Here is a 27,920-nt window from a genome sequence, read left to right on the forward strand (position 1 = left end):
CTATATTTACACCTTTGTAGTCTCCTTATGTCTTCAACATCAGCTACTTCTCAACAATTTTTTTAAATGAATATAGCCAGGAGAAATCATGAGGCTTTATAATGTGAGGCTTTATAAGGCTTTGGTCAGACCATATTTGGAGTATTGTGAGAAGATTTGGTCTCCATATCTGTGATCGAATATCCTGGCATTGGAGAGGGTTGAGAGGAGGTTATACGAGGATGATTCCAGGAATGAAAGTGTAAATGTATAAGAATCGTTTCAATGTTCTGAGCCTGTACTCATTGGAATTCAGAAGAATGAGGGGAGATGCCATTGAAACCTACTGAATATTGAAAGGTCTAGACTGAGTGGATATGAAGAGGATGTTTCCAATATTAGGAGAGCCCATGACCACGGGGCATGACCTCAGAATAGAATGGCCCTTTTAAACAGAGATGAGGAGGAATTTCTTTAGCTAGATGGTGGTATATCTGTGGAATTCACTACGCCGTACTGCTGAGGAAGCCAGGTCATTGGGTATATTTAAAGTGAAGTTTGATAAGTTCTTGATTAGTAAGGGTGTCAAACTCTGTAGGGAGAAGGCAGGAGAATGGCAATGTGAGGGAAATATATCAGCCATAATTGAATTTTAGAGCAGACTCGAGGGGTTGAATTGCATAGCTTTGCTCTTGTGTCTTATGCTCTTATGGCTTTATGGATTTAGTATGTCTTAATTGAAAAAGAAGGGGAGTTATACACAGCAGAAATGTATGTTACCAGCACATGATCTATGTGATGATCTCAAGAAGAAACGTGACCACATGCAGTAAAGAGTCCCCTTCCCTCATGTTATCCCTTCTCTCTTGTGTAGCCTTCTAGGCTGCTGTACCATGACTGTTATTGAGAAAGCTCTTTAAGCCTCAGTAGATTCCGTGTGCCAATTAGTGGCAAAGGCATAACTGCCATGATCTTGATGCAACAGCCACTGGGAACTGTGTGAGCTATGTTTTAATGTAACTCTCAAGGTGAAAACACTAAACTAATTTTCAAAAGATGGGTCCCCCTAACTTCAAGTGATTTTTTTTTATCTCTGGAATTCCCATCTCTAGGCATCACCAGCAAACATACTTCTTATTTTACACAACAAACAAGTCTGAACTCCAACTTCTAAGCACAGATGTATTCATTTTGTTGTTGTGTTGTTGGATGGATGAGCTGGAACATTTTCATCCATGGAGTTATGGAAGAATAAGAAAAAATTGTGTTTTTCTATTTTGCATTTTATTAAATTATTAATTTTCATTCAAGTACTCATTTTACATGAGTTTCAGGGAAATGTATTCCTTGGCAAACCTTCCTGACTTGTATCTTGTACACACAATCCATAAAGATCATTTTAATAACAAATTATAATTTAAAGGTAATCATTCAGGATATTGGAGAAAACTAATATTTATTTGTTAGCAGTGACCATGTCATTAAGTTATAGTTCTTTGCAAAATCAGTGCCCTTTGATTATCATGTCTAAAATTGTTACTACAACACCAAAAAGACTATAAATACTTGAAACCATTGACATTTTCTGCAAGCAACAGTTGTCTACATGAAATTAACTATGTTTGTTAATCAGTAACATGAGGAAGTCTGCAGATACTGGAAATCCAAATAAACACACCAAACATGCTGGAGGAACTCAGCAGGTTAGCCAGCATCTATGGAAAAGAGTAAACAGTCAATGTTTCTGAAATGTCAACTGTTTACTCTTTTCCATAGATGCTGTCTGACCTGCTGAGTTCATCCAGCATTTTGTGTGCGTTGCCTTAGTTAATCAGTGTTGCTTATTTGAATCTAAATTACGTCTCATTTGAATGCCCAAAATATATGGTGGCAACTGAACAGCTTCCTGAAGAACAAATGTAGTTCATTTCACAGGCCATTTTAGGGAGAACAAATATTGATGTGACACTGGAGACAAATATTAGAGTAATTGAGTATTACAGCATAGAAACAGACCCTTTGGCCGATCTAGTCCATGCCCACCTGATTTTCTGCCTATTCCCATCCACCTGCACCCAGACCACGCCCCGTATTCCTCTCTCATCCGCGTACCTACTCAAGCTTCTCTTAATTGTTATAATTGAACTTTCATCTATCACTTCCACTGGCAGCTCATTTTATACTTGTATCACCCTGAGTAAAGCAGTTCCCCTGAGATATTTTATCTTGCACTAAAATTATGACCTCTAGATCTCATCTCACACATGCATCGGGGAAAAGGCCTGCATGCATTCACCATAACTTTACTCCTTGTAATTTTGTATATCTTTATTCTAGGGATAAAGTCTTAATCTATTCAACCTATTCCTGTAACTCAGATCCTCAAGTCGCAGCAAATCTGTTCAAATTTTCTCTGCACTCTTCAAGCTTATTTGTATCTTTCCTATAAGTAGTTAACCAGAAAGGCACACAATATCCCCATAGCTGGCCTCACCAATAACATGTACAACTCAAAATAACAACCCAGCCCCTTTACTCAAGTGCCCTGATTTATGAAGACCTATGTGGCAAAAACTCTCTTTATGGTCCCAACTAGCTGTAGCACCATGTTCGTGGAATATGTACTCCCAGATTCTATTGTATACATTAGTGCCCTACTGTAAGAAGGGCACTGATTGTAAGTCTTACCCAGGTTTGTACTTTCAAAGTGCAACATTGCGCACAATTCTGCATTAAATTCCATCCACCATTTTCCAGCTCATTTTCCCAGCTGGTCCACGTCACTTTTCAAGTTTTGATAGCTTACCTCTCTGTCCACTATGCCCCAGTCTTGGTGTCATCCACAAATTTGCTGATCCAGTTTACCACATTATCATCTAGCTCATTGATAGAGATGATAAACAACAGTCGACCCAGCACCAATCCCTGGGCACACCACTAGTTACAGGCCTCCTCAGTCAGGGAGGCAACCATCTAACACTACTCTCTGGCTGTGCCTTTCTAAGCTAAAGTTAAATCTAAAATAAAAACAGAAAATTTTGGAAACACTCAGCAGATCAAATAACATTTAAGGAAAGAGAAAATGAGGTAACATTTTATGTCTGAGACTCTTCATCAGAAGTGGTTACTTTCCATCAAATGTTGTTGACTTATTAAACCTAAAAGGTTCTTAACTGGCAAGCTTCATTTTTAAGCTGACACAACAGAGGATAAGCACAAAAGAACGTTTTCGACCTACTCCACCTCTTAACTATTAAATGGACTTCAGAATGGTATCGGTGGTACCATAAAATGTTGTTGTCTTAGAAAATCTGCAAGGTTCTTAACTGGCAAGCTTTTTTTAAGCTGACACAACAGAGGATAAATGCCAGGGAACATTTTCGACCTACCCTACCCCTTAATTATTAAATGGAGTTCAGAAAGGTCCCGATGGAGTACCTGGTAGGGCTCATAAAACCTGTGCCAACTGACTCGCGGGAGTATTCAAGGACATTTTCAACCTCTCACTGCTACGGGTGGAAGTTCCCACTTGCTTCAAAAAGGCAACAATTCTACCAGTGCCTAAGAAGAATAATGTCGGTTGCCTTAATGGCTATCACCCGGTAGCACCTCATATCAACAGTGATGAAATGCTTTGGGAGGTTGGTCATGACCAGACTGATCTCCTGCCTTAGCAAGGACCTGGACCCATTGCAATTTACCTATCACCACAATACGTCAATGGCAGATGCAATCTCAATGGCTCTCCACACGGCTTTAGACCACCTGGACAACACAAACACCCATGTCAGGATGCTGTTCATCGACTACAGTTCAGCATTTAATACCATTATTCCCACAATCCTGATGGAGGAGTTGTAGAATCTGGGCCTCTGTAACTCCCTCTGCAATTGGATCCTTGACTTCCTAACCGGAAGACCATAATCTGTGCAGATTGTGATAACATATTCTCCTCGCTGACAATCAACACTGGCACACCTCAGGGGTCTGTGCTTAGCCCACTGCTCTACTCTCTATATATACATGACTGTGTGGCTAGGCATAGCTCAAATACCATCTATAAATTTGCTGATGATACAGCCATTGTTGGTAGATTCTCAGGTGGTGACGAGAGGGCGAACAGGAGTGAGATATGTCAACTGGTGGAGTGGTGCTGCAGCAAAAACCTGGCACTCAACGTCAGTAAGACGAAAGAGCTGACTGTGAACTTCTGGAAGGGTAAGATGAAGGAACACATACCAATCCTTATAGAGGGATCAGAAGTGGAGAGAGTGAGCAGCTTCAAGTTCCTGGGTGTCAGGATCTCTGAGGATCTAACCTGGTCCCAACATATCGATGTAGTTATAAAGAAAGCAAGACAGCGGCTTTACTTTATTAGGAGTTTGAAGTGATTTAGCATGTCAATAAATACACTCAAAAACGTCTATAGTTGTACCGTGGAGAGCATTTTGACAGGCTGCATCACTGTCTGGTATGGAGGGGCTACTGCACAGGACAGAAAGAAGCTGCAGCAGGTTGTATATCTAGTTGGCTCCATCTTGGGTACTAGCCTACAAAGTACCCAGGACATGTTCAGGGAGCGGTGTCTCAGAAAGGCAGCGTCTATTATTAAGGACCTCTAGCACCCAGTGCAGGCCCTTTTCTCACTGTTACCATCAAGTAGGAGGTACAGAAGCCCGAAGGCACACACTCAGCAATTCAGGAACAGCTTCTTCCCCTCCGATTCCTAAATGGACATTGAACCTTTGGATACGACCTCACCTTTTTAATATATGGTATTTCTGTTTCTGTACGTTTTTTTAAATCTATTCAATATACGTAATTGATTTACTTGTTCATTCATTATTATTTTCCTCTTCTGGATTATGTTTTGCATTGAATTGCTGCTGCTAAGTTAACAAATTTCACGTCACATGCCGTTGATAATAAACCTGATTCTGATTCAGTGAAATCTGTGGCCTTAAGATTTCTTTTTCTTCAACGATATTAAGAACCAAGAAGAATAACAATCTGTTTTTTAAAAAAAAATTCCATCAGATTCTTTTAAAATTTTCAACTTGCACGTGGGATTTGAACTCACTTTATTTGACCTTATATCCTCCACAGAATTATCGTCTTTACTTTCCAAATTCCAGTCTCGGGCTTTAGTCCAGGAAAATAACCAACCCGCTACCGTAGTCACCACAGGCATTGGACGTTTCACTGTGAATATGCTTTGAAATCATTCGGTAAATACTTAATGTTGTGCCTAGCTTTGGTGCCATTCACTTATTTAATGCTAAAATTCCGGACTGTAAATTAACAAATCGGTACATCAGTAATTCAAAGAAAGTCCACTTGTATACATTTTGGTCCGGGATTGTAGATGTCGATTATTGTTCTACAACACATACGGACTTGGGTTCAAAACCTACCGTTTATCGGGAAGAAACAGAAGAGAAACTGAATGCTATTTGTTTTATGTCATCTTTAAGGTGAATTAATAGGACGCCCTCTCCAGTCAAATGCAACAAAGGACCAGGTTATATTTTACCTGTCTCTTTCTACAACCTAATTTATGCAAATCTCTGCATTATCAATCTAAAACCTACAGTAAATGAAGATGATTCGTTCTCTAAACTTCACATCTCGTAGAAGCTCATGTTGCCAGTTGTATTTAGGGACACTTTCCGAGTGAATAATGCTGAAATCGTGGCGCCACCCTGTACACCAGTTCTAGAGACTAACCACCGAATCACTGGCAACTATTTTAACAGATGATCTCGCTATTTCGAAAAGCCTTAACTGGATTCTCCAAAAACGTTTGAATATTAGAAGGGTAGAATTGAACTTGTTGGCAGTTTGAACGCTTTCGCTATATATGTATGTGTGTGTATATATATATATAAGCGGAATTTATGCTTCTTGGTATCCTTGGCGAGGAAGGTGTAAAACACGTCGTGTTGGGTGGGTCAGATCCGCAAGAAAGTGCAAAAAATGTTTGGATGCACGGGGCTGTGAATGTTGCGCCGGCGTAGTATCGAGGGTGTGCGCCTGTTGAATTCTTGCCCGGGTCTGTGTGAAACAAAAGGATGAAACGCCTGTGCAGAGTCGGTGATGCAGCCACGTTAATCGAGCAGGGAAGGAGGAGGAGCAGCGGTGAGGAGCTGAAAATCGACTCCATCCTCTCAGGAGCCGAACCCAGGCCGAGCAGTAGCAGGAAGTTTTTTGTGTCCAACCCCCTCCCCACCACCACACCCTCCCCTCCCCCCTTCCCCCCCCACCCCAGGCGCTGTTAAAAAGAGCGCGTTTCCCCGGAAGTGAGTGCCAGTCTAGGAGGGGGGCTGTCGCCTGTTCAAACATGGCTGCAAAGTCGGACGGGACGGGAGTGACGGCGTTCGCCTCCTCGCAGAATTTAGGTCAACACCCAGCCGAGAGCGAGGAGAGGAGCCCGGCGGCGGCCTTTGGAGCCCCGGTGCCGGGCGAGCAGGACTCCAGCTGCTGCCACAGCTCGTGTGTGCACTCGGTGATCCGCCAGCGCCAGGAGTACTCGCTGGCCGACTGCTGCTGGGTCTTGGGCGCGCTGCTTGTCTTCTTCTCGGACGGGGCCACCGACGTCTGGCTGGCCGTGGACTATTACTTCCAAGGGGACTTCTGGTGGTTCGGGCTGACGCTTATTTTTGTGGTGGTGCCTTCTCTGGTGGTGCAGGTGTTGAGTTTCAGGTGGTTCGTCTATGACTATTCGAGCGGTAGCGGTGCTCGAGCCCGGACGGCAGCGGGAGGTGAAGCTGCCGCCACCGAGGAGGCAGCCGATCACTTCAGCACCAAGGAGAGCGAAGCGAAGCAGCGCCGGGATGCAGTCGCTTCGCCTTGTTGCCGGTTGTGTATGTGGTTCTTCCAGTCTCTCGTTCACATCCTGCAGCTCGGACAAGTCTGGAGGTAAAACTGCAACACTCCATTTAAACCAGCTAGTTTAATACACAACTCCATTGCAACCATATAATTCAATTTTACTATTTTGAATCCAAATTGAAAACTTGCAATTCAGGGTTTGAGGTGTTATTCAGTAGAGGGGGTGGTGTAATCCACATTTAATGAAGAAATTGTGGATGCCATGTGTTAATCTTTGAGCTAGGAGATCTTAGATTAATCTAATTTCGTTTATTAAAAGGTAGTTAACAAAGGATTTTTGAAGGAATTAATTTTTCCTATGTGAGCTCATGTCTGCAATTATCTTCAAAATATATGGGGTTATTTTTTGGGGGGGATATTCATATATTTGAGCTGTTCATGTATCAGTATTCGTAACCGTTTTTCGCTAGTACTGTACTGGTAACAGTGCAGACTATCTTTGAATTAAGCGTGACTGAGTTAGCGAGAGAGATAAAGTGATAAAAATAGACCTGCAACTTCACAATATTATCATAGCTTGTTAAAAAGGGGATCATTACTGATTTAAAACATAGTGATTCGAAAATGCCAATTCCAGAATTTCTTCTAATTTACAAGAAAAGGCTATTTCCTCCTCCTAGCTTCTACCAGAATAGGCTTTTTTTTTAATAGACATTGGGTGAATACTTGAGTATTTTAGTTGCATTTTTTAAAAAATCATTGACCTCTTTATTTCCAAGAATCCAAAGGATTTACACTGGTGAAGTAAATCAGGAACATGTGTGCTCCAGGGAGAGCCATGATAAGATATATTATAAATTAGATTTTTGCTAACTACTCTGCAAGAATAAACTTGAATAGGAAACTAGTCTTGAGATGTCTTATCATAATGAGTATTGATAAGTACTTCAATTATTAATGTAAAAATTAAATATTTTTGCATGCGCATTAATCAAGTTTATATTGAATGATACCTTACCCTACCTTTATTTTTGGTAATTCATATTTTATACTTTTCAGTTTGGAGTTCAATAGCTGAGTTAACTAAGTGCCAAAACATAATACAAAATGAGAAGTATTTTACCCATCTAGTAGGCCCTTCAGATGATGAATTTAGAAACCAAGTACCATATTGAAGTTGCATAATTTGCAGATGCTGATGAGTAAATTTCCTGTTGTTTCTTTCTCATTCCATAATGTGTGAACAAGTGTGCTTTCCTGTTTACAGAATCTTTCCAAATAAAGGATGGATCAAAATCTTCCTTATAACTTTTTAAAACAATAACTAAAATACAGTTGCAGTATTATATATTTTTTTGACTTTGGATAATTGGAAATTGGATTCCTTAATTACAACACAATATAATTATCTTTTGTAGTTTCATTTGTTAAACCATAAATTTAAAAATGTATTCTACGTTACAAATACCTTAACCACGCTGATGGATTATTGGGTTAAGATTTATATGGAAATATTTATTGGACTGAATTAGCTGCTTAAATAGATGTTATCATGGGTAAACTTAAAATAAAAGTTTGTGACCATGGTCGGATACCAGTATACTTAGATTATTAAGTTGCTTTCCTTAGTTAGTGCAGATCAAAGTATTATTTTATTTTCTGACACTGAACCAGATTTTTTGAAGAATGAATGACACTCCATTTGTATTTAAATGCCATGAAAATATGTTACTGATTCTAGCTTGTACAGAATATTAACTTTGCTTTATAAAGAAATGCATTTATAATTTTATCAAGTGAGTATGTAATTTGATGCTCTGTATATGATGATAAGTGTTTTAAGAATACACCATACTGAAAAAAGCACTATTATTGTTCAGTTTGACATATACAAACCAGCTGAATGTAATGGAAACTTTAGTGCCTTTGCACGCCCTGCTTTTGGAGTTTATTCGGTCCTAGATACAAACATAGTTCAACTCCATTGTAGATTGTTAGATTTATATTAAGGGTGAGATCTGGGATAAATTTATGCATAAATGAATAAATATTGTATAAATGCATAAATATTTTATAAAAGAAGTTCGTGCATTTGGCACTGACCATCTCAGTGAGAATCTGTAGAGGTTTGAGGAATCGGACATCAATGGAAATGTAGGAAAGATATGGTAATGGATAGATGGTTAAGGCAGAAAAGAAGAGGTTTTTGTTTAGGATACCTAGTCTGCCTGTATGTGATCTCAAAGTGTTCAATCACAGAACCTCATAGTCAAAATGGGATTGAATTTTGAGGATATCTTCAAGGCAGAATGATGACTAAATTTGAAGGCATTCTGATCTTGTAAGGAAACCATAATTTGAGGCCATAATCTTCATTCAGTTTGCCAACAGTGTTGGGGAATGAATTGCCTTGGGAGAAAATATATCAAATTGGAGTTTATGGTTCTCAAGGTCTGGTGTTTTAAGAAATAATAGATGAATCTGAATCAGCCCATTATAAAAACCTATTAAGATTCTGACCCAAGGTGTTGGGATTAAACATGTTTTTTAAAAAAGTAATTATGGTTTAAAAACTTGCTTCTGAGCAAAAATAAAAACTAAGTGCAGAAGGAATGACTTCCAGAAATTATAGTAGTGTGTAAGTGGTTCATGGTGCCACATTCTTCTGATTACTTTTTTTTGCCATGAACTGTTTATGGAGTTAAAGAACAAGGGCAATGGCATATGTATATCTTCCCCTCTTGAATGAGGGAACATCTAGAGCAAAACTTAAAGATCCAAGCTGCAGGAAGAGCACATTTGGTGAATTGTGGCTTTTAATGATACTTTGCTACATTGACATAAATTGTTTAAGTACTACTTTTGAGACATTAAAGCTGTAGAAAATTGTAGTTCAACATTTGATGGTCACCAATTACATGTGGGTGACTTGTACAGAAACATCTTGGGAATAGTTATGTTACATGTGAGGTATCATTATTCTCCATTATCAGATCTGGGTTGTAATTATTATACTCACCAATGCAGCTGCTGCTGTTTTTAAAGAAAGAAAACATTAATTTGCCATGCATTTATTGAAATTGATTTAATAGTGAAAAGGTACTGTTGTTTATTGTTTACATAAAAATTATGGGCATTAGTAAAGCATTATTGGATTCTAAATATATTTGAATAAAATTTCTAATTGCTGTATTCACAATTAAGTGAAAATTAAAGCAGAATATACTTTATAACATTATGGGTATCTGTATTGCATCAATGTAAACCTGAAAATTTGTGGATATTCTTATTAATGTTTAGGAATCAAGTATATCTTTTTTTTCTAATAAGCAGACATTTCTCTGGAAAATTAGTGCAATTTAGCATCAAAAATTAGCTATGACATAGAAGGCCATTCATTCCATTTTCTCTTCCTGATTTTAGTTGGAACATTGTCATAAATCGTAATTCTTAACTCTTTTGTAGTAGCTATTAACATTAATTTACTCTTTAATTCCTATTCAATTCACTTTTGAAAGCCCTGATTCACCAAATGAAAACTTAACATGATAGTCACCAATGATATTAGTTTTGGGGAAGGAAAAGAAATGCTTTTCTGACAGTTTTTCTATCTGCCTCTTAAATGTTCTTTTCACCAATTACTTTAAAATTGTTTTCTCTGATGCTTAACTATCTCTTTACTTACCCCATGTTCCCTAAATATCAGGTTTTTGCATACTTCAATCAAATCTTCCTTTTGATTTTCTTTTGCTCGAAAGAGCACCACCTTTGGTTTAACCTTGTAGCTGAAATGCACCCTCCATGGAATTATTGTGATAAATAGTCATAGTCAGAAAAGCATGGCCCATCAAGTATTCACTGGCCATCAAACATTGATTTAAATTAGTCTGATTTTGTTCTTCTGACATCCTCATCAAATCCCTCCCCCACTCCACAGATTCTACAATTTGCCAATATTGAGGGACTGTTAACCTACCTGCATGTCCTTGGGTATATAGGAGGAAACTAGAGCCTTTGGAAAAGAAAATCAATGCAGTCATGGGGAGAATACAAACTACTTTGGAACAACTGGAGGTCAGGATTGAACCCAGGTCACTGGAGCTGAGAAGCAGTAGCTCTACTAGCTGTGCTATCATAGCTACCCCTATTTCTATATACTCCGCAATGCATTGTACATTTCGTTACGTGTGGTAAATGAACTGGAATTCAGTAGTGGCTGGACTAGGATTTTATAAAGGTTTGTTTGTAATCTCCCTACTTGTTAATTCTACTTTCTGACATTGCATGTGAAGCCCAGAGTTGTGTTTTCTTTACTAAAGCCCTTTAAATGGCATTTGGCTGTACAGTAAAACTTATAAACTGTTAAGTTTTGGACTTGTGAACTGCCAGATTTTCCAGACTGCTGGATGTTATGTATTTTAAAACCCGAGCACATCTTTATTTCACATTTTTTTAATGTTTTACATTACACATATATTGTACATTTACCAGTGAGTTTGCAGAGGGCAGGAAATACCCCATATAAGGTGCTCCGGCTGCAAATCAATGCACACTGGTATTCCTGAACCCATTTCTTTTGGGTGATACATCAAATCCACTGTCTTGGATACCAGCCAGGCTAATGCCAGATCTTCTTGCACACTCTCCTTGGGTCTGGATCCCCACCTTAACATTCTGGACTACTGAGTGAGCATGTGCTAATCCATCAGGTTTTCAAAACAATCAGATGCTGAAATTTCACTGTTTGCACCCAGATACTCCTATTTCACACCCTCAGAACTTTAACATTTAATCTGTTTTCTTTGTCCTGTCTGTTACAGTGTTTCAATTTTCTTTTTTCTGTGTTAAATTCCATTTTCTACTTTTCATCTTTTAACTTTTTCCTCATAGTTTGCTACGATCCTTTATTTCATGGAAACGGGCCCTTCTGCACGCTGGGTCTAAGCCAACAAGCAAACAACCCTTATACTCAAATCCCAGTTTCTTGCCATAGTGTTGCTCTTGTTTTAAATAAGCCTCTAGCTTTAGTGCTGTTTGACACTTCACTTGGTTCATCCATATCCAAATCCCACACACTTTCAGTCTGGCTAGTCACTAGTATTGACTCTGGTGCCAAAGAACCACTAGTGGACAGTAAGCATTTCTTTAGTAGGAGTTATCACTTACAACTAGCACCTAATCCCATGTCTGTCAGGGGCAGCAAGTGCAGGAGGGCAACACTCAAGGTAGCACAGTTAGTGGATAGACAAAGACATTTTACCTTCAATAAATATCATTTAAGGCCTTCTTTATTATTAAAAAGATAATGAATACTGCTAATTAAAGTTGAAGGATGAAGTTACTGAGCTGTTTCATTGATATTTTTTTCCACAGTGGAGAATTGAATCCATGTAGTATGCTTTCCACGTTTTACAGTTAGCAATTTAATGAAGACCCAAAACTAGGAGGTAGCATGTGCATGTATTTTCTCTTAAATCTGTGCTTTGCGAAATCTTGTTCTAAAGATTGTACACAGTCTCTAAGCTGCATGACATTTCTTAATTCTTTGATTTTTAAAACAATTACAGCTTTAGACTAATAATAGCAGATCAGGAGTGCAATAAAATGTGCTTGTAGCTCAACTATAATGAACAGTTCCTTTTTTAATTAACAATTCAAAATATGTAATTAATATCTTGGATTCATCCCCAGAATTATTGTGTAATAACAGTGATTCACATCCTCCAATTTTGTCTGGACATTACATTTCTAACTCGATTAAACTAATTGACTTTCTATTCTCAATGAAAGCTGGACTTACAAGACAGTTCAATAATAATGTAATGATTAAAATGCAGATCTTTGTTTGCAGTCACTGCTATGTTATTCAAATGTAAACTTGCTACAAAGTGATAATTGTCTAATTCAGCTGTTTAATAAAAAGTACGAGAGAAATGCAGCTACCCCTGTATTTCTGGCCAGGATTTTGTGATCAATGGTGAATGTACAACTCCAGCCTTTCAATGCACTTACAATTGCTCTCAGACTTTCAAGGGACTTTGATGTACTTCCAAATGTGTGGTACAAATGCAGTAATATTTCCAGGGGATTTAAATGCAGCGTGGGTAATGGTTAAGATAATATACTGATCAGAATGAAGGATCCTTACTAAGGCACGCAGAGGCTAAAACAGGATTTGCAAGTTAGAATGGTTTATTCAATAATAAATGTACAGGAAATCAGATAGTGAGGAAAATATTGAATTAACAGAAGAAGACACTCTAAAAAGCATTTAGAACTAGAAATCTGGCAATGTATTGCTGTTTATTAAGCACAGAGCTATTGAAAAGTACACTTCTGGAGTGAATGTTAATGGCACTTTCCAGGGTTTGTTTTTTGTTCTTATGGAAATTCAACCGGACATTTTTCAGTATGAGTCATCCTTGAGCGTTTGACATTATTTCCATACTGAATAATATCTCATGCAACTTGTTGAGAAAAATATTTGATGTTGGGAGGGTGCAGGTTTTTGTGCATTCCTGGAACAGTCAAGTTTTCATTGTACTAGAGTTCTTCTAATGACTTTCTCTCTTTTGAGTACAGGTCAAACAAGCCCTCATCAAAATCGGGTTTAATATCACCGAAATGTGTCGTGAAATTTGTGAACTTTGCAGCAGCAGTTCAATGCAATACATAATAGAGAAAAAACTGAATTACTGTAAATATATTAAAATATATATTGTGTATAAAAAAAAAAGAAACAAAAATATAGTGAGATAGTGTTCATGGGTTCAATGTCCGTTCAGAAATTGATAGTAGAGGGGATGTAGCTGTTCCGGAATTATTGAGTGTGTGCCTTCAGACTTTCTTATCTCCATCCTGATGGAAACAATGAGAAGAGGGCATTTCCTGGGTGATTATAAGTCCTTAATGATGGATGCTGCCTTTTTGAGGCACCATTCCTTGAAGATGTCAATGTCTTCCTTTAGTTAATACCCCAGGCCATACACCGCTGGATCCCTGCCCTTTGTCTCAGATGACATATTTCTTCTGTCCATTCCAATGTGTGTATGTTACTTTTTGTCTTGTGATCCGCTGAAATGTGCACATTCTAAACAATTGATGCACTTCCCAATGGCCGGATAGAAATCCATTTGTTGGCTTGGGGACATTTAGCAGGGGCTTGTCTAGCATTCATCTTCTCCACTGATTACATTCATGGATAATAAAAGGTTAGGAATGTGTCAGATCTTCCAGGGGATGAGAGGTAAAATGGATCATTGCTTAACTGAGGTTGACTGTCTAAAGTAATTTTGTTGTTCAAGATGACATTTGAAGCTACAAGCTTCCTATTTGGTGATAACTAATTAGCAGTACTGCACACTGACTTGCTATGAAATAGCAGTTTAAAGAATTTGCATTTAAACTCTTCTGGACCAGGAATTTCCTTGGGCTACTGTTTTATTAGATATTCAAATGTTCAATCATACTCTAAACTGTGGTCCAGGTGCTGAGTTAGAAACTGACTTTCATTGTTAAGGTCGTCTGGAATCACTTGAGTAGAAATGCTAAGCAGCATTGTGATTACAGCTACATTATTATGATCACCATGTTTAAAGAAGCTTGCTATCATTTTATTTCTGCATTGGCCATGTCCGTTGTGTGTTTAAAATTTGTAATACAAAAAGAGCTGCACAAATTCTTACTGTACTGTATGGTCTTATTTTAGTAGGTTCATGTATCTTTACATAAAACACTAAGACAACTGTGCTGCTCCAAAGAGCACTATATGAGGTCATTCTTACCCTCAGTTTTTAGGCTCTATAATGAGTCAACCTGTAGCCAGGGAATTGATGACCCCTTCCTATTAGATTGTTTGAGGTAACTTATTCTTTCTTGCTTCTCTTCTAATATTTGTATATCTGTGCACTTATAGTGCTACTGTGACACTGTAATTTCCCTTGGGATAAATAAAGTATCTCTCCATCCAATTTTAAATGGTTGAAAATATTGTGTGAATCTGAACAGTTCAACTTCAGCATTACTAATGCAAGTCATTTCTTTGGGATTGACCATAACAATTGGCATAGCAAAAATAATAAACACAAGAGATTCTGCAGATGCTGGAAATCCAGAGCAACACATGCAAAATTCTGGAGGAACTCAGCAGGTCAGGCAGCATCTTTGGAAATGAATAAACAGTCAATGTTTCTGGCCAAGACCCTTCTTCAAGACTGGAAAGAAAGAGGGTAAGGGAGGGAGGAGAAGATGGCGGCGCAATGTAGCGCATGCGGCCGTTCCGAATTGATATGGATATGTGTTAACTAGGGGGCCGTGCGCAATCCTGATTTGATGGAGGCAGCCGTGAGAAGCACTGAGGAACACCTGGAGAAACTTCTGAAATGCCCGCTTCACTGCCGCTGCTACTGTGCGATCGAGAACCAGCGGAGGGGAAGGCCCCAAATCCTCGGCTTTGCCTATTGCCGGGGCCGGGGTCGAAGCGCTCGGCAGAGATGGTGCTTGGTGTCGGAGAGCTGGTCGGAGGCTCGGAGTTTTCGGACGGACTCTTGAGTCGGACTGTGGTCGGATGCTTCCAGGATGCTGCATCGGCAAGTTTGCAGCGCTGGAGGTTCACCGTCTGTGTGAGATGATGGGACTTTCGAGAAACTTTGAGACTTTTACCATGCCCATGGTCTGTTCTTATCAAATTACGGTATTGCTTTGCACTGTTGTAACTATGTTATAATTATGTGGTTTTTGTCAGTTAGTAAGTGGGTTTGTCATGTGTTTCTGTGATATCATTCTGGAAAAACATTGTATCATTTCATAATGCATGCATTATTAAATGACAATAAAAGAGGACTGCGTGTCCTCATAATCTAAGATGCCAAAATAAAAAAGATGGGGGAAGGGGAATAACTAGAAGGTGATAGGTGAAGCCAATTGGGTGGGAAGGGTAAAGGGCTGGAGAAGAAGGAATCTGATGAAGAGTGGAGCATGAGAGAAAAGGAAGGACAGTCACCAGGAGGAGATGATAGGCAGGTGAGATGAGGTAAGAGGCCAGAAAATAAGTTCCCAGGAAGGATCCGTGGCTGTGGTGGTGAGTACATGGCCAAACAGTTGGAGGGCAGCAGAGATCAGAGGGGGAGCAAGGACAGAGGGTCACACTGAACTCCTGTCAAAGGGAAGCTTTAAACTTCTTCAGGAAAGGCATCCCTTGAAGAGACACAGTGGAGTAGTAAATCGTAAACATAAGGGGATTCTACAGATGCTGGAAGTTCAGAACAACACACACAAAATGCTGGAGGAATTCAGCAGGTTAGACAGCATCTACGGAAATGAGTAAATCTATGTTTTCAGCTGAGACCCTTCATCAGAACAGAAAAGGAAGGGGGAAGGTATCAGAATTAAAAAGGTGGGGAAGAAGAGGGTAATGGGTGAGGCTAGGTGGATGGGAAAGGTAAAGGGCTGAGATTTTATAAATTATGTCTCCAGATTGACGGCCTTAATTTTTTCTCAAGAGGTGGTGGCTGAGAAATTGCCCCGTGCTGTTTTTTGACATTTAACATGGTACTGAAAATCACTCTTCTGCTGTTGGTGGAAGTCACAAAGAGCAAGAGGTTGCAATATGAGGTTCACAGAACAGCATTCTTTCAGTAACAACACACTAAAACCGATGGTGTCATTTTTAGGATCGAGTTCCATTGTATTGCAAGTACTCATAGTTCTAACAGTGTCACACAGCAGGAGTGTTTCTTTGCAGGTGGTTCTGAAGTAGGCACACTACAAAACAAGTTCCTGTCTTTCAACTATGACAACATACTGTGAATGAGAAAATATCCAATGTGCATTGGTGAAAGCTCGGCAGAAAAGGACTCCTGCAGGCCAGAGAAGCTGAGGCAATTGGCAGAAGGATGATACTCACAAGAGTTCTCTTTGTGCATAGGGGCCACAGACACTTCCATCAGGTGCAATTAGCATGGTGGTCACTGTAAAGAAGTGAGCTCAGATTGCTGGCATGAGAAAATCCAAGCAACACACAAAATGCTGGAAGAGCTCAGCAGGCCTGACAGCATCTTTGGAAAAGACTAAACAGTCGGCTGGAGTCCTGTTGAAGGATCTTGGTCCGAAACGTTGACTGTTTACACTTTTCCATAGATATTGCCTAGCCTGCTGGGTTCCTCCAGCATTTTGTGTGTGTTCTTTGATTGCTGGCATTATCACGGGAGCAGGATTTCAGTGAGAAGAATAAGAAGCAATTAAAACTAAGAATTTTAAAAGGATCAGCAGGAACAACATTGGTGAATACTGAATTTTGAAGGTGGCAGGGCAAGTTGAGAGGACATTTTTTTTAAATAATGCATTCAGGATCTTTGAGTTTATTAATGGAAGGTTCGAGAACGAGCTGACAAAAGCCAAGTGTTTAGAAATACAATGCTCAGGAACCAGTAGTATCAATTGTTTAATTATGGATTCCAGATTTTAGGGGGAATATTTTACTAGATTGAACCAAGAAAGTAGTTAACGTTTGAGGAGATTGAATCAACGAGACCTGTTCTAACAACAATGGTTAAGGAGAGATTTGATGGAGGTGTTCAAACTTGAGAATGAATTTATATAAATAATGAAAAACTAGAGGGGGAAGGTTTGGTAACGGTCAAATGTTTTGTTTTCCAATGGGCTGAAGGAAAAGTAACAAAGTGTCCTGTCCTTTTATATAGAGCTTGAATGACCTTTCCAATGCAGCAAACTGTGAGCCGTTGCACTGATTAGCTACAGCAGCTTGGAATGACCCCGAGGCTAGGAAGCTGAGTGTAACCATAGCCCTGACTTCGATGGGCAAAGCAGTCAAGAGACGTATTTGATTGCATTTAAGGTCATAAGTGGTCAGAGATCTGTGGGGATAAATAATCCAGCTTCTATTGGCTCTTTAACGAGCATGGATTCAGGGGAACTCCTAGTTGCTCTACAAATGGTCATTTTCAGATACTGAGGTTAAAAAATTTTGTGGTCAAATTCTGTATTTCATTACCACTGACAGCATTGGGGAAGTTTATTGGAGATAGAGAGGAGTATAAATTTGGTTGAAGAATGAAGAAACAAATATCCCAATAACCACAGTAGCACCTAAAAATGTTGATAAAATTATTTTGACACCTTGATAGCCAGATTATTTTCTTTCTCCAGCAGCAAACCAACTATTTGACCAAACTAGTTTCTAAGTTGGCTTCCTAATTTGTTTTTAAAAGATACAGCACTGTAACAGACTCTTGGGGCCCAACAAGTCTGTGCTGCTTTAATACACCCATGTGACTAATTAACTTCCTAATTTCATAAGACATAAGAGCAGAATTAGGCTATTTGGTCCATCGATTCTGCTTTGCCATTTAAACACATCTGATCCTTGTTTCCCCTGCTCAGCTCCACACACTGGCCTCCACCCTGTAACCTTTGATGCCTTGTCCAATTAAGAACCTGTCAAGCTCTGCCTTAAATACACCCAATGACCTGGCCTCCACAGCTACCTGTGGTAATAAATTCCACAAATTCACCACCTCTGGTTTTAAAAAAATTCTCCACATCTGTTTTAAATGGACACCGCTCTATCCTGGACTTCCCCACCATGAGAAACATCCTTTCCACATCTACTCTGACTAGGCCTTCCAACATTTGAAAGGTTTCAATAAGACCCCCCTCATCCTTCTAAATTCCAGTGAGTACAGACCCAGAATTATCAAACATTCCTTGTATGATAATACTTTCATTCCTGGAATCATCCTTGTGAACCTCCTCTGAACCCTCTTCAATGTCAGCGCATCTTTTTTCAGATGAGGTTCCTAAAATTATTCACAATACTCAAGGTGAGGCCTCACCAGTGCCTTTTAAAGCCTCAGAACTACAGGGGGACCAATGTCCTTTCAGTGAGGTTTGTTAGTGCTATTGGGGAGGCTTTAAACTAGATTTGCAGGGGGATGGGAACCAGAGTGCCAGAGCTGACAGTGTGGCTGGGGTGAAAATAAATGATGTTAAAAGTTCAAGCAAATCCACTAATAGAAAGGTTGTGAGTGGTGGTAAAAATCTTCTGAGGTGTATATATTTCAATGCTAGGGGTATTGCGGGGAAGGCGGATGAGTTGAGGGCGTGGATTGACACATGGAATTCTGACGTTATAGCAATTAGTGAAACTTGGCTACAGGAGGGGCAGGACTGGCAGTTTAATATTCCAGGGTTCCAATGTTTCAAATGTGATCAGGGCAGAGGAATGAAAGGTGGGGGAGTAGCATTGCTTGTTAGGGAAAATATTACAGCAGTGCTCAGGCAGGACAGATTAGGGGGCTTGTCTACTGAGTCCTTATGGGTGGAGCTAAGAAACAGGAAGGGTATGGCCACATTAGTGGGATTGTATTACAGACCACCCAATAGTCAACGAGAATTGGAAGAGCAAATCTGCAGAGAGGTAGCAGGCAACTGCAGGAAACATAAAGTTGTGGTGGTAGGGGATTTTAATTTTCCATATATTGATTGGGACTCCCATACTGTTAGGGGTCTAGATGGTTTAGAGTTTGTAAAATGTGTTCAGGAAAGTTTTCTAAATCAATATATAGAGGGACCAACTAGAGGGGAGGCAATATTGGATCTCCTGTTAGGAAACGAGTTAGGACAAGTAACAGAAGTCTGTGTAGGGGAGCACTTTGGTTCCAGTGATCATAACACCATTAGTTTCAACTTGATCATGGACAAGGATAGATCTGGTCCTAGGGTTGAGGTTCTTAACTGGAAGAAGGCCAAATTTGAAGAAATGAGAAAGGATCTAAAAAGCATGGATTGGGACAGGTTGTTCTCTGGCAAGGATGTGATCGGTAGGTGGGAAGCCTTCGAAGGAGAAATTTTGAGAGTGCAGAATTTGTATGTTCCTGTGAGGATTAAAGGTAAAGTGAATAGGAATAAGGAACCTTGGTTCTGAAGGGATATTGCAACTCTGATAAAGAAGAAGAGGGAGTTGTATGACATGTATAGGAAGCAGGGAGTAAATAAGGTGCTTGAGGAGTATAAGAAGTGCAAGAAAATACTTAAGAAAGAAATCAGGAGGGCTAAAAGAAGACATGAGGTTGCCTTGGCAGTCAAAGTGAAGGATAATCCAAAGAGCTTTTACAGGTATATTAAGAGCAAAAGGATTGTAAGGGATAAAACTGGCCCTCTTGAAGATCAGAGTGGTTGGCTATGTGTGGAACCAAAGGAAATTGGGGAGATCTTAAATAGGTTTTTTGCATCTGTATTTACTAAGGAAACTGGCATGAAGTCTGTGGAATTAAGGGAAACAAGTAGTGAGATCATGGAAACTGTACAGATCGAAAAGGAGGAGGTCCTTGCTGTCTTGAGGAAAATCAAAGTGGATAAATCCCCAGGACCTGACAGGGTGTCCCCTCGGACCTTGAAGGAGACTAGTGTTGAAATTGCAGGGGCCCTGGCAGAAATATTTAAAATGTCGCTGTCTACAGGTGAGGTGCCGGAGGATTGGAGAGTGGCTCATGTTGTTCCATTGTTTAAAAAAGGATGGAAAAGTAATCTGGGAAATTATAGGCCAGTAAGTTTAACGTCGGTAGTAGGTAAGTTATTGGAGGGAGTACTAAGAGACAGAATCTACAAGCATTTGGATAGACAGGGACTTATTAGGGAGAGTCAACATTGCTTTGTGCGTGGTAGGTCATGTTTGACCAACCTATTGGAGTTTTTTGAGGGGGTTACCAGGAAAGTGGATGAAGGGAAGACAGTGGATATTGTCTACATGGACTTCAGTAAGGCCTTTGACAAGGTCCCGCATGAGAGGTTAGTTAGGAAAATTCAGTCACTAGGTATACATGGAGAGGTGGTAAATTGGATTAGACATTGGCTCAATGGAAGAAGCCAAGGAGTGGTAGTAGAGAATTGCTTCTCCGAGTGGAGTCCTGTGACTAGTGGTGTGCCACAGGGATCAGTGCTGGTCCATTGTTATTTGTCATCTATATCAATGATCTGGATGATAATATGGTAAATTGGTTCAGCAAATTTGCTGATGATACAAAGATTGGAGGTGTAGTAGACAGTGAGAAAGGTTTTCAGAGCCTGCAGAGGGTCTTGGACCAGCTGGAAAAATGGGCTGAAAAATGGCAGATGGAGTTTAATACGGACAAGTGTGAGGTATTGCACGTTGGAAGGACAAACCAAGGTAGAACATGCAGGGTTAATGGTAAGGCACTGAGGAGTGCAGTGGAACAGAGGAATCTGGGAATACAGATACAAAATTCCCTAAAAGTGGCATCACAGGTAGATAGGGTCGTAAAGAGAGCTTTTGGTACATTGGCCTTTATTAATCAAAGTATTGAGTATAAGAGCTGGAATGTTATGATGAGGTTGTATAAGGCATTGGTGAGGCCGAATCTGGAGTATTGTGTTCAGTTTTGGTCACCAAATTACAGGAAGGATATAAATAAGGTTGAAAGAGTGCAGAGAAGGTTTACAAGGACGTTGCCGGGACTTGAGAAACTCAGTTACAGAGAAAGGTTGACTAGGTTAGGACTTTATTTCCTGGAGCGTAGAAGAATGAGGGGAGATTTGATAGAGGTATATAAAATTATGATGGGTATAGATAGAGTGAATGCAAGCAGGCTTTTTCCACTGAGGCAAGGGGAGAAAAAAACCAGAGGACATGGGTTAAGGGTGAGGGGGGAAAAGTTTAAAGGGAACATTAGTGGGGACTTCTTCACACAGAGACTGGTGGGAGTATGGAATTAGCTGCCAGACGAGGTGGTAAATACGAGTTCTTTTTTAACATTTAAGAATAAATTGGACAGATACATGGATGGGAGGTGTATGGAGGGATATGGTCCGTGTGCAGGTCAGTGGGACTAGGCAGAAAATGGTTCGGCACAGCCAAGGAGAGCCAAAAGGCCTGTTTCTGTGCTGTAGTTTCTGTGGTTTCTATGGTTAATCACATCCTTGCTCTTATATTCTAGTCCTCTTGAAATGAATGCTAACATCGCATTTGCCTTCCTCACCACAGACTCTACCTGCAAGTTAACATTGAGAGTGTTCTGCGCAAGGACTCCCAAGTCCCTTTGCATCTCAGATTTTTTTTGGATTTTCTCCCCAGTTAGAAAATAGGCTGCACATTTATTTCTACTACCAAAGTGCATGACTATGCATTTTCCAACATTGTATTTTATTTACTAATCTCTTGCCCATTCTTCTAATCTGTCAAAATCCTTCTGCAATCTACTTGTTTCCTCAACACTGCTTGCCCCTCCACCAATCTTCATATTATCTTCAAAATAGCAACACAGCCATCTATTCTATCATCTAAATCGTTTATATACAGCATAAAAAAGAAGTGGTCTCAACACTGACCTCAGCGGAACACCACTAGTCACTGGCAGCCAACCAGAAAAGGATCGTTTCATTCCCACTCGCTGCCTCCTACCAATCAGCCAATGCTCTAACCATGCCAGTAGCTTTCCTGTAATACCATGGGCTCTTAACCTGATAAGCAGCCTCAAGTGTGGCGCTGTGTCAAAGGACTTGTAAAAGTCGAAATATACAACATCCACTGCATCCCCTTTATCTATTCTACTTGTAATCTCCTCAAAGAATTCCAACAGGTATGTCAGGCAAGATTTTCTCTTAAGGAAACCATGCTTTGTCCTATCTTGTCCTGTGTCACTAAGTATTCCATAACCTCATCCTTAATAATTGACTCCAATGTCTTCCCAGCCGTTGAAGTCAGGCTAACTGGTCTATAATTTCCTTTCTGCTGCCTTCCTTCTTTCTTAAAGAGTGGAGTGATATTTGCAGTTTTTCAGTCCTGCGGCACCATGCCAAAGTCTAATGATTTTTGAAAGATCATTACTAATACCTACACAATCTCTACCACTCCCTCTTTCCGAACCCTCGGGTGCAGTTCATCTGGTCCATGTGACTTGTGTACCTTTTTTAAAAAAAAACACATTTCACCTTTTTGAGCACCTTCTTCCTTGTAATAGTAACTGCACTCACTTCTCTTCCCTTGTACCCTTCAACATCTGGCACACTGCTGGTGTCTTCTACAGTGAAGACTGATGCAAAATACTCATTTAGTTCATCTGTCATCTCCTTGTCCCCCGTTATTTTTTTTTTCCCTCGGGCCTTATTTTCTTCCAGTCCTATAACTTCTCTCATCTCCCTTTTATTTTGTACATACTTGAAAATACTTTTACTATCCACTTTGATATTGTTTGCTAACTTGCTTTCATATTTCATCTTTTCCCTCCTAATGATTCTATGCTTCTTTGTAATGTTGGAAGAAACCCACATGGGCATGGAGAGAATGTGCAAACTCCTAATAGACAGCAGCAGAATTGAATTCAGGTTGCTGGTATTGTAATAGCCTTACAATGACCGTTTCTCTATCATGCTGCCCCAGATTGTATTTCAGCTGCTCAGTAACAGTATTGTTCTGAATGTTGTTATTCAGCAGTCTACGATAACTTCTTGGAACAGATGTGCTTTTACTTTTTTTTTAAAAAAATGTAAGTGTATGTTGATTCCAACTGGAATGGAATAGATGCCATAATGCTGAGGGTTAGCATAAATCTTCCACTTACACTAAAAACTATAATTTAAAACCTGACTCATTTTTACAGATGTACAGTATGTTTTTAGGAAAATAACTATGTGGTATGTCTGTTCAGTAACTGACCTGGAGATAAACTGTTATTTACATCAAGAATATCAGGTGGCTTTGAAGAAACAGTTGAGGAATTACACAGTGGTGCAGCTAGTAGAGCTTCTGCCTCATTATGCCAGTGACCAGTGGACAATCCTGACACTGGTGCTGTTTGTGTGGCTTTACACATTTTCCTTTTGACTGCTGGATTTCCTCCCACATTCCAAAGATTTACAGCTGGTTAGATGAATTGGCCACTGTAATTTGGCACCTGAATATCACTGTCTTGACTAATATATTTCTTTATCCAGTAACACTTGAGGCTATGCTTTATTGATACAAATTGTGCTCTGAGATATGCTGGCTGAAAGCATGTACATGATGAGCTGTACGAAGAGAGATGAGTACAGGAATGTTAAATATAACATTTGTTTTAAAACAGTTGTTACCTAAGTAATTTCTTTTTAACAAAACTACTGATCTTGTTTCTCTTGTAGTTGGGAGTCAAAATCAGAAAAGGAAAAGCTCTTTCAGTGGGGTATCATCCCAGAGATGTTTGGCTTTTTATTTTGTATCTTCCTTGCCATGTGATCGAGACCATATGATCCCGACTCTTCTAAAGACTTGTTCTTTGGATCCATAGGCATTAACTTCCTGAGTGAACTGGGATGATTGCCTGTTTCATTCATAATTTCTAAGGTAAATGAGGAGGCAGCAAGTCTAATGTAACAGTACTTAGAAGGCCATTTACTTAATGTGAAACATGAGTCCAATCATGTGGTGAAATTTTAGGTGAACTGGCTGGGAAACACTTAGTGAGCTTGTATATCAGACTACGTTTCCTAGAAATGAATTCTAGACATTCCCTCTTGTCATATCATGTGAACAATTCTGCCTTCTAAAAATTCACTTGTCTCAAACCAACATATTTGTGTTGTGAACAAGTGTGATGTTCTTAAGATGGGTTTCTAATAAGATGAAGTAGTTCACATTATTTATGATTTTTATGAAATATATTACTGTAAAATGATTGAAAAACATTGTTCAATCCATTGGAACTGAAAATACAATGTAAAAATGTTATATTCTGTACTTCTGTTCAAATTCAGTTTTGAACTATAATTACTGCGTTTATTTAGAATGCAGTGTAAAATAGCTTTACCACCAGTAAGGTCGACACTTTTGACTGTTGCTTTGTTTTTTTTTAAGTCAAAGACATTGAATGCAAAATGATGCAGGAAAATATCAAAAAATGGGGATGGAATTGTTACAGGATGCTGTTGCTTTATGCTACTCATTAACATTAACGTGGTTTGTGTTTTACAATTGATGCAGATTTTTAAAGCTCTGTTATAATTGACCTTGGATTTATTTTCCACTTGTTTTTATTGTGATGATGCATCAAAAGTTCAAAGTTAATATTTATTAATGTTCTGTTTAAGAGCAAAGCATTAAGTGTTGCACAAGTATCAAAGTCATTGAGAATCACATGTTCTAAATTTATGGTTATTTACTCGAAAGCAATATATTCCATTTTGTGCAGAGTAGTAATTTTCTTTCCCATTTAACAAACTACGGTATATTGTTCTATTTCTGTGCAAATACAGTGCACAGTACTTAATGATATGGAAAGACCTGCTTTCCCCAAAATTGAAAAGAACTTTTCCTGTTCTTCATTGGGCCTAGCATTAAGGTAGACTCATCTCAGGTACAGTATTTATTTCTAATATTGAGTTCAAGTTAGCAACTGTGAAAAACTTGTTTTCATTTACTTTGTTTTTATTCTGTTTAATAGTTAACCTCATGGTAAATAGGTTACTGATTAAATCATATTCCAAAGGATTATAGTTAAAGTAGCCGTGGCATTTACCTTCAGTGAAGCACATTATGCTTCACTTCCTCTCCATAATTCACTTGCTGTGTTAAGAATTTTTATCTGAAAGAGTTGATATCTTAGAGCAGGTTCTTAAGAACAGATGGGTACAACATAAGCATCTTTTGATGATTCTGACATTCATTAAAAGGTATTTGAATACACTGTAAAAATCAATTAAGAGAAACAATTTATAAATGATCAGAGTGATAGGTCACTGATTGCTGTAATCTTTAAGCTGACGTGCTTGTCATTTAGGACCTGTTGGATAAAACCTTAAAACTTATTAAAAGGTTTAGAAACAACACACACAAATTGCTCAAGGGCTCAGTAGGTCAGGCAGTATCTATGGAAATAAATAAAGAGTTGTTATTTTGGGCTGAGACCCTTCTTCTGGACTGGAAAGGAAGGGGTGTACTAAAAGGGCGAATAAAGGGGTGGGCTAGCTAGATGGTGATAGATGAAGGCTTAGAAATTTTTCTTTTTTAACTGCAGATGCTGGAAATCTGAAATAAAATCAGGAAATAACAGAAATAACCAGCAAGTCAGTCAGCAGCAAAGCACAGTTAATATTTTATGTTGTTATAGCTGATGGTAATGCTTGCCATTTTTCTTTGCATTGTCATTGTGAAGGTCATGTTTATTCTGTCTCCCAATTAACAGAGTTGGAGAGAGCAATATTTCTCTCCCATGGTGGAGGCAGTTGAGAATGATTCAGATATAGCTTGTGACAAACTAAAGGGAGACCCCTCTGCAGTTACTGCATAGAGATTTGTCTCCTCATTTCCTTTTACATGGGAGATAAGACTGAGAATTTTGTACATGAAGTTCTTCTCAAATAAGATTTACGACTTATTGCAAGGCTATCATCTTCTCCAAAGGCCTTGTTTCTCTCCTGATGTATTGGGTTTCCAGCCTCTCATGAATCTTATGGAAGTATAGACATTTGAGGCGCACACCATTGGGACCATTTAATAGTAGTATTACTCCTGCAAAACAAAGGTCTTCAACTTATCTTCTACCTTCAGCAGAACATTGCATTCCAGTACTGGAATTCAGGATTGTCTCAGTTAAGGAGTACAACTGATAGTGGGTTTTGGCAGCTCTTCTGTTCCTGGCTTTCAGTGGAGAAGGCACTTGGGTATTTAAGCCAAAGATGGACTTGACAGGTGTGAATTCTTCAGTACTGTCATAAATGTAGCTTTCTGCTTGATCCTTTGGTTATTCTCAACAAATTAGTTTATAGTGTTTCCTGAGAGAACTTTGCAGGGGCTAGTTCTGTTGGCTTCGGGGCACTCAGATGTGGTGTTTAAAATTAAAAACAAAATGCTGGAAATGCTCAATATGTCAGGCAGCATTTGACTTCCTGGGAGACCTTTTCAAGGTCAGAATAGAAATCCACCTCTGCCTCATCCATAGTTTCCAGGCTGGAGGTTTGTACAAGGCCAACTGCAGCATGCTAGCTCCATGTCAGAGTAAACCATAAGGTTATGAAATGCTTACTGAAAGGGGATTCACTGAGATGCCAAACCAGCCTATTCTTGCTGGTGAAGCCAGTTCCATGAAGCCAACCACCTTTCGGAAAGGTAATCAAGAAAATAATGTACCCATCATTTTGGTTATTAAGTTAGCCATTCTCCGTCAACTATTTCATTCAGTCAGAAACATCAACATTAAACACCTGAGTTGCCAGGTTGAGTCTTGCTGAGTTCTCAGGGTTCTTTCACAACTACCATTGCCCATTAGGGACCTGACCTTCCAGCTACCAAAATTCATATTGAAAGGAAATTATTGATTTCTATTAAAATGAAATGGCTGTTATGAATCAGTTCCACATGGATCTTTTCATCCATTAGGCTAAGTCCTGACTCTGTTAGGTTCATGACAACCCTGATATTGGGTTTTGTTTCCCATATATTTAACATGTGCACAAATTGCACTTGGATGTCTCATCAACCTTTCTCTTTTCAAATAATCTTGTGTAAGTAGACTTGCTGAAATTCCTTTTTAATGTTAGTGTTATGTAATAACTGAATTAAATTCCATGGAAAGAAAGGGATCACGGAAAGGGATGCAAATTTTATTAAGAAACTGTTTCAGATTGGGGCGGGGGACTGTGGCTGTTAGGGGAGTGGAAGCATTTGGTCATGTTCCCTGAGGTCACTATTATTAATGTCTGTCCTTTATAATTAATTGGCCTTTGTTGTAAGAAAATTTGTTTACAAGAGTGGTGATCATGCTCTGATTAGATAAGAGACTTGGTGAGTCCACATTTGGAGCATTTGGTAAGAAAAACAAACCTGTAAGCATGTCAGAATGTGTTTGTACCAGACAGTAGTGGTTTGCTGGATTGATTCCTCAGATAGTGTTTGTCAGATGAGGAGAGGTTAAGCAGACTAGGCATATATTCTTTTGAGTTTAGTAGAATGAAAATTGATTTTGTTGAGAAGAACAACGTTCTTAAGGGACTTGACCTTAAGATACTGAATTGATATTTTCCTTTTTTGTGTGTCTAGAACCAAGAATAATAGACTCAAAATAGAAAGTTAGCCATTTAGTACAGACTTGAGGAAAATTTCT

The 27,920-nt window shown here is 39.2% G+C and overlaps 1 protein-coding gene across 1 annotated transcript in view; it reads left to right on the forward strand.

The window, feature by feature from the left end:
• Window positions 1-6,147: 6,147 nt before the first annotated feature.
• xkr7b (XK, Kell blood group complex subunit-related family, member 7b) overlaps window positions 6,148-27,920 on the forward strand; it is a 242,500-nt gene continuing 220,727 nt past the window's right edge. Inside the window, exon 1 of the mRNA XM_072277130.1 lies at window positions 6,148-6,897. Coding sequence (XP_072133231.1) covers window positions 6,320-6,897 — 578 coding nt within the window. The 5' untranslated portion in view covers window positions 6,148-6,319. The remainder of the gene's footprint in view (window positions 6,898-27,920) is intronic.

Source organism: Mobula birostris, chromosome 2 (genome assembly GCF_030028105.1).
Source record: "Mobula birostris isolate sMobBir1 chromosome 2, sMobBir1.hap1, whole genome shotgun sequence".
Lineage (NCBI taxonomy): Eukaryota > Metazoa > Chordata > Chondrichthyes > Myliobatiformes > Myliobatidae > Mobula > Mobula birostris.